The 12,018-nt window shown below is 59.1% G+C and overlaps 1 protein-coding gene across 1 annotated transcript; it reads right to left on the reverse strand.

The window, feature by feature from the left end:
• Window positions 1-357: 357 nt before the first annotated feature.
• Window positions 358-11,488, reverse strand: TAS1R3 (taste 1 receptor member 3). Its single transcript, XM_090024647.1, has 6 exons — window positions 6,408-11,488; window positions 4,886-5,186; window positions 3,437-4,216; window positions 2,485-2,688; window positions 2,096-2,216; window positions 358-1,759 (listed from the first exon to the last, which is right to left on the reverse strand). Exons 1-6 carry the CDS (start codon window positions 6,776-6,778, stop codon window positions 831-833), a joined length of 2,706 nt encoding a protein of 901 aa, XP_089880773.1. The 5' UTR covers window positions 6,779-11,488; the 3' UTR covers window positions 358-830.
• Between the last annotated feature and the right edge of the window lie 530 nt (window positions 11,489-12,018).

Below are 12,018 nucleotides of genomic sequence, written 5' to 3' on the forward strand. Positions count from 1 at the left end.
AACTAGCTGCTGGGAATGGAGGAGCTGATCCTTAAAGTGGCCTCAGATATGGTTCCCACCTTCACAGCCTGCAGAAAAGCAACTCGGTGCTTTATCTTGTCCCTAATCTATCCATTTCCCTCATCCATGCTGGCTCTGGCAAATGCTTGGAGGGGGGCAAGCCAGGATCCAGCCTTCCCTGGTCAGCGACCAACTTCCCTGGCTCTCAAACCCTCCCGCTCGGCCCCTAAAGGATCCAGAGCACCCACAGCTTCTATGATGAGCAGTGTCCTCCTCCCTCCTCCACTATTTCCTGTTTCCATATTGCTATTGTATTTCCGTGTCCTGCAGAAAGCGGGGTAGAGTTGCACCTTATAGACTAAATCGGAGACGCATAAGCTTTTGAAAGCAGCAGTTCACTTCATCGGTGTACTAAGGATTGGCTAGAAATGAGCAGGCAGAAACATCCTGAGAGAGGCAGCACTTGGTTTGGACATCTGCCCCTGTCGAGAGCCTGGTAATGTTGGAAATATGCTAAGGGAACCGATTCAGACAGAGAAGCATCAAATGGACTCTTGCTCAGACGACCCTGTGGTGGTCCTGGCTGTGAAAAAGGTATCCGAACAAGAAATTTCATCCTCTAGGGATCAGCTCGTGGAGAGGAGAGAGCACCTACTACTGCTGCCTTTAGAGATCTTCCCCTAGCTCAGCTAATAGAGCCCCGAAGCTTGAGACCTGGGTTTGAAGGTTCAGCCCAGAAGAAAGGGCTGTGCATGTTTCAGACCATCGCCGTGTCTGCGGGCCGCAGCTCGCGTGACAAACCGAACCCCTCTGCCAGCTTTGTCCTCCGCTTAGCCAGAGTCCTTGTCCTCTGGTACGTCCTGGGCGTCGTTGGGGAAACGCTCCAGCGTGTTCCAGTCGGGCTTGAACTGGAGGATGTAGCACTTGGGGAGGTAGTTAGCCAGAAGGGTGCCCAGGACTGTGCTAAGGATGGCGCCCATCTGGGCGGCGGGCTTGTAGGTGGGCTTGATGGTGGTATAAGTGGCGATGAAGAAGATCCAGGTGAAGAAATAGGTCAGCATAGTGAACGTGATGCCCCGGGCCACGTTGTACTTCTTGCCTGAGGTCTGCACCATGAACGTGCAGAGGAAGCAGACGAAGGCCACGGCGCTGTTGAACCCGTGCACCAAGATGAAGAAGAGCCAGGACTGTAACCGGCAGTAGACCAGCGTCTCTGTGGGCAGCAGCTTGTAGTCGTACTCCAGCAGGGGAGGGGTGCTGCAGAGGGACCCAAGGCACAGCAGGCCCTCGACAAGGAAGCAGGAGGCCACCAGGATCCAGGCCCTCCTCTGGGTGACCCAGGGCAGGAGGGCGCGGGCGCAGCTCTTGAACTCAGTCACCAGGGCAATCTGGAGCGACTTGACGAGGAGGGTGGAGAAGCAGATGCTGAGGCACAGGGCGTAGACAGGGTGGTACATCAGGCAGATGTAATGGCTGGGCTTCCCTGCATGCAAGGCGGTGCTCACGCTCATCAGCGAGAGGCTGAGCAAGGCGCAGACGCTCATCCAGCCCCCGGCCGCCTGCACCAGGGGGGTGCCGAGGCTCTTGTAGAAGAGGGCAGCCGCCAGGCAGCTCAGGGCCAGGGCGACGAGCGTCAGGATGAGCAAGCCAACGGTGAGCGGCTCCCCCCAGAAGAGGTACCTCTCGGTCCGGTCCCAGCACTGGATGCTTTGAGCCGGCGACCACTGGTGCCGGGGGCAGGGAAAGCAGAACATGTCTTCTGCGAAGAGCCAGGAGAAGGCAGTGATGGCCTCGTGCCCCTGCCCCAGAGAGCACGCAGGGCCCCTGGGTCACGGTTGCCCGACCCCCTTCCTCTCCAAAGACTCCCATGCTTTCTGCCTTCACTGCCTTCCTCTGATCTCCCCGCTCCGCACATGCACGCGCGCCCCTCCGAGCCGCTGTCCCGCTGTGTCTGTGGCAGAAACGCCAGCACTTGAGCGAGACCAGGCGCTCCTGTCCCTCCTGCGCACAGGCCACGTCTTTGGGGCAGGGAAGAGCACCGAGCCGGACCCCGGGTTTCCTCCGCTCTCTCGAGCGGCAGGCCAGCGGCACTCACCCTTGCTGTCCTTGTAGGTGTTTCTGGGGCAGTCGATGCAGTCGTAACAGCAGAGGTGGAAGCCCTTCACGCGTTTCATCTGCCCTGGCTTGCAGTGGCTGAAGCAGGTGGACATCGGGTTCTGGATGACAAGGCGGAGGAAGGTGGTCAGGCCTGAGCAGCCGGCCTCGGCACGCGCTGCAACCAGCTAGCTGTGGGTGGGCTCTCCTGCCCTGGAGCTCTTCAGCCATGTGTCTTGTTCCCTCTACAGCTCAGGGAGACTCACTTCCAGCACACAGCTGGGGTCTGCGTGATAGGAGCAGGAGGAACTGGGCTCAGAGCAAGCAGCCCTGAGCAGGGAGCTGAAGGTGAGGCACGGTATTCCCCTCGTCATCCTCGTCTCTCGTTACCTTGTTATCCTCGGTGTGGAACTGGATCAGGGACTCGTCGATGGACAGGGCGGTCTCGTAGTCCCCGATGGGGACGTGGTGGAGGCTGTGGTTCTGCCAGCTCCACAGCAAGATCTCGTAGCCCATGTTGGTGCTCTGGGACTGGTCGAACTTGAAGCTGTAGTTATTCACCTTGAACTGAAGCGTCCTCATGACCTCCAGCAGCTGCCGGAGGAAGGGGGAGACACGACTGGCCGCGGGCTCTGGGGGAGCAGGGCTGACCGCCCGGGCGCGGACGCCCGTGGGTGCAGCACGGCAGCAGAAGGGGAATGGGGGTCGGTCATCGCAGCCCCCGAGCTCCTGGGGAGGGGCAGGGGGCTGGAAGGAACTTCTCCATCCCTGTTTTAGCATTCGCCTTCGTGTGACGCTAACTCCGGGACAAGGCAAACGGCAACTACACCCGCTGTAGGGGCCAGGACAAGGGTGCAGGGGGCTAAGGCGCTGGCTCAGGACCTGGCTCTACTCCAGTTCCTGGGGTGACCTTGGCAAATCACTTGCTGCCCTGTGCCTCCATTTCCCGATTTGTAAAGCGTGGCCGATGCTCCCGTGTGAAGTGCTGTGCCAGCAAGACACCCTGTTGCTCTGTGTTTTTTGCACCTGGGGGTCAGTCCTTGCTGGACCAGTAGCGCCTCTCGCTCATCGACTGCGGAGTAGCCGAGGGGACACCCAGGGTCAAGCATGAGGTCAGTGGCCCTTGTCTTGTAGCTCTGCAGCTGCCCCAGGACCACACTGCGCCAGGCAGGGCAGGGCCAAGAGATGGGACCGCATGAGGCAGCAGTCTGGTCCTCTACGGCTAATCTGTGCTGTATCTGTGCTGCCCAGAGTGTGGATGCGGGACAGGGAAGAGGACGAAGCCTGCTCACGGATAGGGAAGGAGCCTGCAGGGTGACGCAGGGACCCGGCTCTCACTCACCTGCCAGGATTTGATGGGCACCATGGAGCACCTTTCCTTCGTGCAGCCGAGCGCCTTGTGCAGGGCATGGGCCACGCTGTACACAGCCACGTACACCGCGTAGGTCTGGCGGTGCATCACAAAGGAGGCCACGTCCTGCCAGCCCGCGCGGTTGCAGTGCTCGCACTGCGGGCCCAGCACCCCCGACTCCATTTGGCGGCTCCACTCCTGGGAGGCCTGGCAGAAGCTCTCCTGCTGGACGGAGGCGAAGAGCTGGGTGACGTACTCCACAAAGCCGGGTACCTCGCCGCCTTTGATGATGAAACCGATGACGGTCCCGATGGTGCGGATGCGAGGGATGGAGATGATGATGTCGGACATCACCCAGGCCTCGGTGGCAATCCAGACTTTCTGGCTCAGCCCCTTCTTGATGCAGCGCTCCAGCAGGGCCTGCGCCGGGCGGTCGATGGAGAAGAGCACGATGACGTTCACCTGGGTGGAGTTGACGTACTTAATCACCTCGTCCAGCTTCTCCCAGGAGTTCGGGGCTGGCCAGTTGGTGGGGATGACCCCCTCGTAGGCTATGCAGATCCCGTAGCTGGTGGCCAGGTTGATGAAGAGGCTCAGCCCTTCGCGGCCGTACTCGTCGTCGCTCCCGATGACGGCGATCCAGTTCCACTCGAACCTGTTGAGCAGGTGGATCATGGCCTCCACCTGCCGCTTGTCGCTGGGCACCGTGCGGAAGAAGGAGGGGTACAGCTCGCTGTTGCTCAGTTTGTCGGCGCTGGCTCCGTAGCTGACCTAGAGGGAAAGGGCGAAGCTGATTCTGGGGGCTGCGAGGATGAAAACCGGCGACTCCCCTCCGCCGAGCAGCTGCCACTGCCGCTTAATTCCTCCCTTGCACTCTCTCTCCATTTGGTTCAAATGGGGCGTCTTGCCTGTGCAAGGGTCCAGCCTCCCCCTCATCTCTCTGGTCACAGCGGGCTTCGTGCTGCAAGGGCTGAGCCCCCCATGAGTCCTACAAGCCCCAGAGGGGATCAGGAGCGCTCAGTCCCTGGCAGTGAGCAGCATTCGCCTCCATTAGACCAACAACTGCTACCGAAACAAGAAGGGGCCTTTAGATGCATCCGCTGCCCCAACACGGCCCCCTTCCTTGCTGGGCTCTCTCACCGCCCCCTTGGGCACCTCCTTATCCCCACGCCACGCCTGGGCTGTGGGACAGTGCCGGGAAACCGAGGCACAGAGGAGCCAATCCAGAAGGTATTTGGGCTCCCCTGGAGTCAGGCTGGGGATCTGCGTGCACTGCCCAGGCTGAGAGTCTCGCCCAGGGTCGCACAGGGGACTGAGCTCCGACCTCCCACGTTCCCAGGCCGATGCTGTCACCGCCGCCCCGTCCCTCCTTTGACAGCCGTCGGGCCAAGCCTCCGGCCGTGCCCAGAGCGAGCGAGCGAGCCGTGGCCCCGCCGTTACCTGCGGGGTCAGGAAGAAGCTGAAGAGCTTGGCTGTCACCATGCAGAGGTCTGACGTGTGGGGCCCGATCACAGCGGCCACGCGGGGCTGGTAGTCGGTGTAGTTGCACAGGACGTCGATCCCGGTGCTGCGCTCCCGGGTCAGGAAGAGCAGGCTGGGCTGCAGGGCCACCACGGGCTCGAAGCAGCTGTCGTAGATCTCGTAGCCCAGCTGGACCCCCGGGAGCAGCGCTGTGGAGTTGTTGATCTCGTCCACCGTGAACTTCATGCCCAGAGCCCAGATGAGCCCCGCAGCGTACAACCTGCAGAGAGAGGAGACGGCACAGCCGGGACCCCTACCCCCTGCCTCCCCCACAGCCGGGGCAGCAGGACCCTCATGTGAAGGAGGAATTTCCTCCTTGCTCTTTGCCCCCTGGGCAGCCCCCGACGGCGGTAGCTCGGCCAACCAACACGGCCGGGCCAGCTCTGGAGCAGGGCATCGCCGGTGTGACGGGACCTTTGCCGTCTATTGCCTGGGCGCTTCTTCAGCAAACCCCTTTGGCTCCCCAGCTGGGTTGGCAGGCGCCTTACCTGGATTCAGCGATTTGGCAACTGAGCTGGGAGGGGTGGCTATCACAGGAGAAACCCAGGGGCAATCGGGACCCCGTGTTCCTGGCTTGACCTTTAGGTCTGCTTGGCAGCTGTCACAGCGGGGCTGGGACATTACCCTCCGTCTTCTCATTGCTTTCACGTGGAGGGAAGTGGGGCTAACGGCGTGATGAGGAGAGCCGCCCTGGGCAGCCCACGTAGGCGCCACAAACGCAAGCGACTCCACAAACCCCGCGCAGCAATACTGACTGCAAAGCATGAGACTCCTCCGCCTCCTGCCATGCATGCCCCGTTCCGCTCCGTACAAATGAAACGTGGTATGCCGGTAAGAGCAGAGCCCAAACCACGTTTGATTCCTGGGAAACTCGTTCCCTCTGCCCCGAGGTCGACTCGAAGCAACGAATGCATCCAGAGCGGCCGGGTTTCCCACCGGGCGCTGCTGAGACGCTTCCTGCTTCCACCCAGAGCGGGCGGCTGCGCCGGGGTTTGCTTGGGAAGGGCGGGCATCTCTTCCCCATGTTTTGCTTGGGTATGCGCTCCTTTAGCAGCCTGGCTTGCCTTGCCCTGTCGCGAGTGTGAGCGTGCAGAGGCCACCAGCCAAGGAGGTTCCCCTCGTTCTCTCCCCTTGCTCTCCAGTTGAGAGCGGTGCCTACCTCCCCTTCACCTAGCTGCCTGCCTACCCCCCGTTGCAGTGCCTGCGCATTAAGCGTGGGTGTAAATGCTTTGCAGGTGGTTGCCTCTGATGGGGGAGCGAATAGCATCAGCGGGAGAACTCGTTGCAGCGTGCCAGTCGCCACCGCTATGTCCTCAGCGCTTCATCCTGCCAGGCACCATCACCCGTGCACCCAGGGTGCCCACACGGGGCACCCCCACCCTCCCCTAGGCCCCGTGTCAGCTCGGGCCAGGCCCAGGCCCCGACCCCAACCCTGACCTACCTTTCGCACACAACAGCCGTGGGCTCCACCCGCGCGCTGAGGTTCACGGTGTTGATGCCGAATGGGAACAGCCCTCCCAGGATGTAGTGGCCAGGCCTCTTGAACTGAGCCGACATGCACGTGAGCGCGTGGGCTGCCGCGCTGCCAGCGCTCAGGAGCAGCAGCAGGATGCCGGCCATGGCTTTGCTGTTCCGCAGCCGGTGCTTGCAGGGGCGTTTAAAAAGACAGAGGTGTGGGGATGGATGGAGGGGGCAAGCCTTGCTGGAGGGGAGCGGGACGCTGGAGAATTTGCTTAGCAAAGTGCATTTAAGGAGGGATTTTGTGCTCGCCGCTCGGCAGTCAAATGCACAGCTCTGCCCTCCCGGCGTCATCTGCAAACCATGAGCCCAACCCCAGGTGCCATCTCAGTGAGGAGCCTTTGTGCAGGGGGCAGGTGAGGAGGAGGTGGCATGGGGGAGACTGGCACTGCTCTGAACCAAGCTGGCTTTGCATAAAAAGAAAAAGCCTTTGCAGGGTTTTGGAGGCTGCCACCTGCTTGCAAATTCCAGGGACGCCTCATCCGGCGTCTCCTCTCGCAGCCCTCGGCCCCTGTCAGGCTCCTCCCCGCACGCGGGGCCTGGTCGGTGAGGCGCTGGGTGCCTTCTGGTTGTATCCACATTGCGTAGCAGAGCTCGGGAGTCGGCCCGTCTGTCCGGGGCGTTGGCCTCCCTCAAGCGATGCCGCCGCTCCGCCTGTCTCTTGGAGAGACGTGGCCGCGTACGGCGGCGACGGGCCAGGGTGCTCAAGGTGGGAGTGAGGCAGGCGCGCACCTTGGGGATACCCGACGGAGGTCTGAAGCTCAGAAACGGGGGAGCATCTGCTCTCGGGTCGCTCGCGTTGGGTGGAAGGACTGACTGCCGGAGCGCATTGCCCAGCCCCTGCTGGGGTCCCCCCCGGTCCCCCTGACCTGCCCATTGACTTGCGTGGCTTGCAGTGCTTGGCCCAGGGCTGGGAAATGCTCACGGGCAAGTCGGAGAGGACACAGGCACCCCCCCAAATCTTACTGGGCTACATGGGGGAGGGGGGGTGTAGTAGCACCTGGAGACCCCACTTGCGATCGGGGCCACATTGTGCCCGGTCCTGTGCAAGTGCATGGGAGAGGCTGTCCCCACCCTGAAAAGTAAGCCTAGGCTGATGGAGGGGTGGAAGGGAAGGATGGGGCATTTGGGGGCTGACCTTGTCAGAAGCTGAAGCCATTGAAAGGCAACAAGCTTCTACAGGCTGAAGACACTCTGAGCATGAGAGCTCCTAAATCACTTGGGCAGTTTTTAAATGCTTCTCTCTCTGGCCTGCCCAGGGGCGCCCGGTGTCTGTGGCAGAGCTAGCTCAGCCCACGCAGCTCCTAATCCGGCACCATAACCCCAGGACTGTCTTGCCTCTCCTGCTACCGCCCATCTGCAGCAGATGCACCTGCTCGCCTTGTCTCAGCGCTGCAGACGGGTTCGAGTTCGAGCAGCGGTTCCAGTCGTCTGTCCCTTCCTACTAAGTCAATAATTCATCTGGACTGGTGGGAAAAGGAAAGGGAGGGAAAGCAAGAAAAATTGTTGGCAGTCGAGAGTGTAAATATCCCATATCTTTTGCAATAAAAGGCTTCAGTGGGGACCATTAATCAGTCACAGCAAGCACCAGGCGCGCTGCTCTGAGGAGCCCGGGATACGATTTCCTGGCAGGGCCTGATCAGTCATCGCGTGCTGCAGTGACAGATCGCAAGGGCGCGCCACGCTGCTGCGCTGGGAAGAGCGGACCCGGTTTCTTGCTTCCGGCCGCCTTGAGCCTAGCAAGTGAGCTGGGCTTTACTTTGGGTCGAGCCTGTGAAGCTGGGTGGTCGGTCATCAGGACGTGTCTGCTCCGTCAAACGCGCCTCTGCTGCGGGGTGTCCTCCCTGCCTCTGCTGGGGCTGATGCAGGGAGACGGCAGGACTTGGGCCCTTCCTAAGTGCTTCCCACCCGGGGAAACACTGTTCCTAGTGACCCAAGGGAGGACTATGGGCAGATGGGAGTCGGGGTCAGGACTCCTGGGTTCTGGCCTTGGGGTTGCTGTCCCTTTACTGCTTGATCCGGGAAAGGTGACTTCCTACCGTCCAGGCTGCAGTTTACCTGTTAGGGGGATGATTCGGTTGCTACCTGTCTCCGAGGGGCATTTCCCAGAACATATAAAGAGGCTAACAGGCCTAGAAAACGTGGTGTAGGAGGAAAGGTTGGGAGAGGAGGTTGCTGGAAAGAGAAGAGACCAGTTGGAGAAGGATTAATGAGTTTGCAGTGCAACAAGGGGGATTTAAAGTGGAGATTGGGAAGAACTTTCTGCCCACAAGGACGGTCGAGCACGGGAACAGGTAGCGACGGAAGTGAAGTGGGAGAGGTGCAGTGGGGTGAGACGAAGCCTCTTCGGGGATGGTTTAGCCAGGGCTGGTGCAGCCTCGAGCAGGGGGTTGGACTAGGCGATCTCCTGAGGTCCCCGGCAGCCCTACGGTTTTATGAGCAGAGGAGCCCTTCTCGGCACGCAGTGCACGGGGTGTGATGGCTCCATGCTTAAGCCTTTCCAGCTGGCACAGCCGGGGAATGAACCCTCCATACCCCAAAGTCCCGGGGAGCGGCAAACCTTCCCTGGGGAGCAGGGGAGCCAAGCCGTGCACTCCTGCAGTGCAGAAGCCAAAGGGAATTGGCACCAGCCCATGCTGGCCACAGAGGCCATCCTGGCAGTGTGCCCTTGCCCAGGAGCTGGGTTTGGCAGTAAAGCAGAGCGGTCCTCACCTTGCTCAGTTAGCCTGTGGGGTCTGGCTGGGGCCGTCCTACAAGCGTAGGGCCTGACTCTGTTCGCTCGCATCAGCCCATCCAGGCCAGATCCATTCGAAGAAACGGGCTTGCGTATCCCAAGACGCGCGTCTGGCTGGAATATGCTCCCACCTGCCCTCCGATCGCCTTCCCCGGCCCTCGCCTTCTCCCCGTCTCGCTCTCTCCGCTGCACGTTAGCTCTTTTCCTGCAACGAAGGATTGTTTGCCACTTGCTGCGGTGACTCCGCGGCAGGACGAATGGGAGCGTGTGATCAGGAGCCTTATTCTGGGCCCCGGCTACTGCTCATCTCCAGCAGACGTTTTGTGCACAAAAGGGGCCCTGAATAGGACAGCAGCAGCTCAGGGCCTGTTGGCGAGAGCAGACGTCTCCAGGGAATGGTCCGATCTGCCGCCCTTGGACCTGATCTTCCCCTTCTGCTGAGCCATTGCTTTGTTTGAACTGGAAAGGAAATCCATCAGCTCATAGGTGGGCACGCAGAGTCCCCTTTGCACACGCATGGGCAGAGATGACGCGGTGACTAGTCACCCCGCATGTGCGTCTTAGGCTTCTCTGGGCACGCGCTAACCAGTCACTCCCCTGCCTTGACCAACACTGTGATGGGGGTTTCCACTTTTGCTGGTGTTGTGCTTTCCAGCTGGGTGCAAGGGGTTGGTGTGGCCGTCTACGCCAATCTTTGAGTCGCCGGCTGCCTCTGGATGCAGGGGGCTGGATCCATGGCACAGGGAGGGACTGGTGTTGCACGAGTCTGCACTCCCATGGGTGGGACGTGCGAGCCCTGTGCTCGCAGGCAGAATCGAGACCGGCTCTGGACTTCTCTCCAGACTCGGGTCTGGATCGGGACCATGCCCATCTGCATGCACCGGAGGGAGGGGTGAGCATTAGAAAGCCCCGTAGCCGCTCTGCCTGGGATGAGTGCGTCTCCCTGTGCAGAGCAAAGTCACACTATGGTTTAGACGTGCCTGAAGCCCTTGAGAGACTAAGAAATGAAAATGCTGTGTTGTTACAATAAATACAGCCCCTTCCTCACTTGGTGCTTTGGGAGAGCCAACTTTAAGCACCAAAGCAATTCAGGTGGGCACAAATGCACAGGATTCCCCCTCTTCCCCCCAGCCCCAGCTTGAACCAGGTGAAGACTTCAGTGCGATGGCAAAGGCTGGCAATCTGGGCAGGGGAGCAGCAACGAGACGGCAGGCCCAGGCACGGTTCAGACAAGGCTGCTCCGTGACTCCGAGTTAACGATGCTGTCGTTTGCCTACCAAATAAGTGCTGTAGCTCATGTCCCTTATTGAGCAATTACAGAGGAATTATATGTCTCCCAGTCGCCTCAGACATGGGGGCAGCCAATAACTCTTCTCTCGCTTGTCACTTGCTCCTCTTACATCGAGGTCGTGCTGTTCTTTCAAGTAATAATTCCCATCCCCGGCGGGTCATAAACTCTCGCTATTGCTGTGATCAATCTAAGGGGTTTGGGGAGCCGATTAAAGCACGTGCAATTGTATTTGATGTCTCAAGTTTCACTGTGGGACGGAGCCGACCTCAGGATTATTTTTCTGCTCTCACGGAGACAACGGGAGAGAGACGTTCTGGAATGGAGATGTTTTCCCTGATAAATTCACTTTTTTCCACCCGCCTAGGGCCAGTCCTGATTTTCCTGCCAAACCTGATGCTGGGGTTGCATGGACAAAGAATGTGAGTTTGCCGGGGGTGTGGATGCCAAAAGCTTTCTTTAAGCCCCTGGGGAAAGGGACAGCAATAAAAATGCCATCCAAATCCATTTTAGAAATCCAAGCGCTGGGACTTGTTTCGTTAAGACAGTCAGTTAATGGCCAGTTGATGGTCCCTGCTCAAACCCCTAAACCTTTGTGGTCTACTGATAGTGAATTACTCCATGATGGATAAATCTCTCAAGCTCAATAGAGACAAGAAGCTGAAAGCTCGGGGGCGAAGCTCCCCCTTTGGGGTCTGCTGACATTTCACTCCATAAAGCAGTGAACAGACAGGGACAGCTCTGGCTGGGGGTTTGATCTCAAACCCACTTCGGACCAATGCTTTCCAAGAGCACTGCTCTTAAATTACAAGCGTTGTCCTCCTCAGGCTACTTTACAGGGGCTCCAGGGAACCGAGGGACTCTCCACCGGTCCTGTACCAGGATCCTACTCAACACCATGCAACTGTTTGGGGAAGCCCTTTCGTCCTGCTGAGCCTTGGGAAATAAAACAAGGAGGAGAGGAGCTATTCCTAAGCGGAGAACACATGTTCTGAAGCCGGGTCAGACGCTACGTGGCTTTGTGAATAAATTATTCAGCATTCTCCCCTGACAGGCCAGCTGGGGCTTGAGGGCGGTGGTGATAAAATGCCAGCAGAAGAATGTAAAATAGTTGTTGTGAAGACATGGAGTCAGACATTAAATACTGCCATTAAGTGCAGCCAGCTTCTCCAGGGACGCACTGCGCGTTTCTCCTGTTACAGATGCTCTCTCCTCGTCCTGGCTATTCACTCTCGTTGGGACCTATTAGTCCCCAACCTTTCAAGTTGTTTCCGAGGTACCGAATTTATTCTCCCATCCCCAGATTCTTTGAGCCTATTCATCCAAAGGCACAAAGACTCATTTTGCAGCTAAAGCTCCCTATGTCACAGCCTTTGCTGGTTTTCAAATTGCACTGGGAAAAAAAAAAACTCTACGTAAAGGTGACCTGCAGTGCAATATGGTTGAGGTTTATTTTTAAAAGAGCGGTAGATTGATGCACTCAGTGACCCAGGGTCAGGGTAGGAGCTAGTC

This window comes from Crocodylus siamensis, chromosome 12 (assembly GCF_052110815.1).
Source record: "Crocodylus siamensis isolate JL-2025a chromosome 12, ASM5211081v1, whole genome shotgun sequence".
Classification (NCBI taxonomy): Eukaryota; Metazoa; Chordata; order Crocodylia; family Crocodylidae; genus Crocodylus; species Crocodylus siamensis.

What these genes read in the sequence shown, in the direction of transcription:
- TAS1R3 (XM_090024647.1), bottom strand. Translation starts at nt 6,778, where the DNA reads ATGACGCCGGGAGGGCAGAGCTGTGCATTTGACTGCCGAGCGGCGAGC. An exon ending in ACGGCTGTTGTGTGCGAAAG is followed by an intron (nt 5,187 to 6,407) that starts GTAGGTCAGGGT and finishes CTCTCTCTGCAG; the next exon opens with GTTGTACGCTGCGGGGCTCA. An exon ending in CACCTACAAGGACAGCAAGG is followed by an intron (nt 1,760 to 2,095) that starts GTGAGTGCCGCT and finishes GGCTCTTCGCAG; the next exon opens with AAGACATGTTCTGCTTTCCC.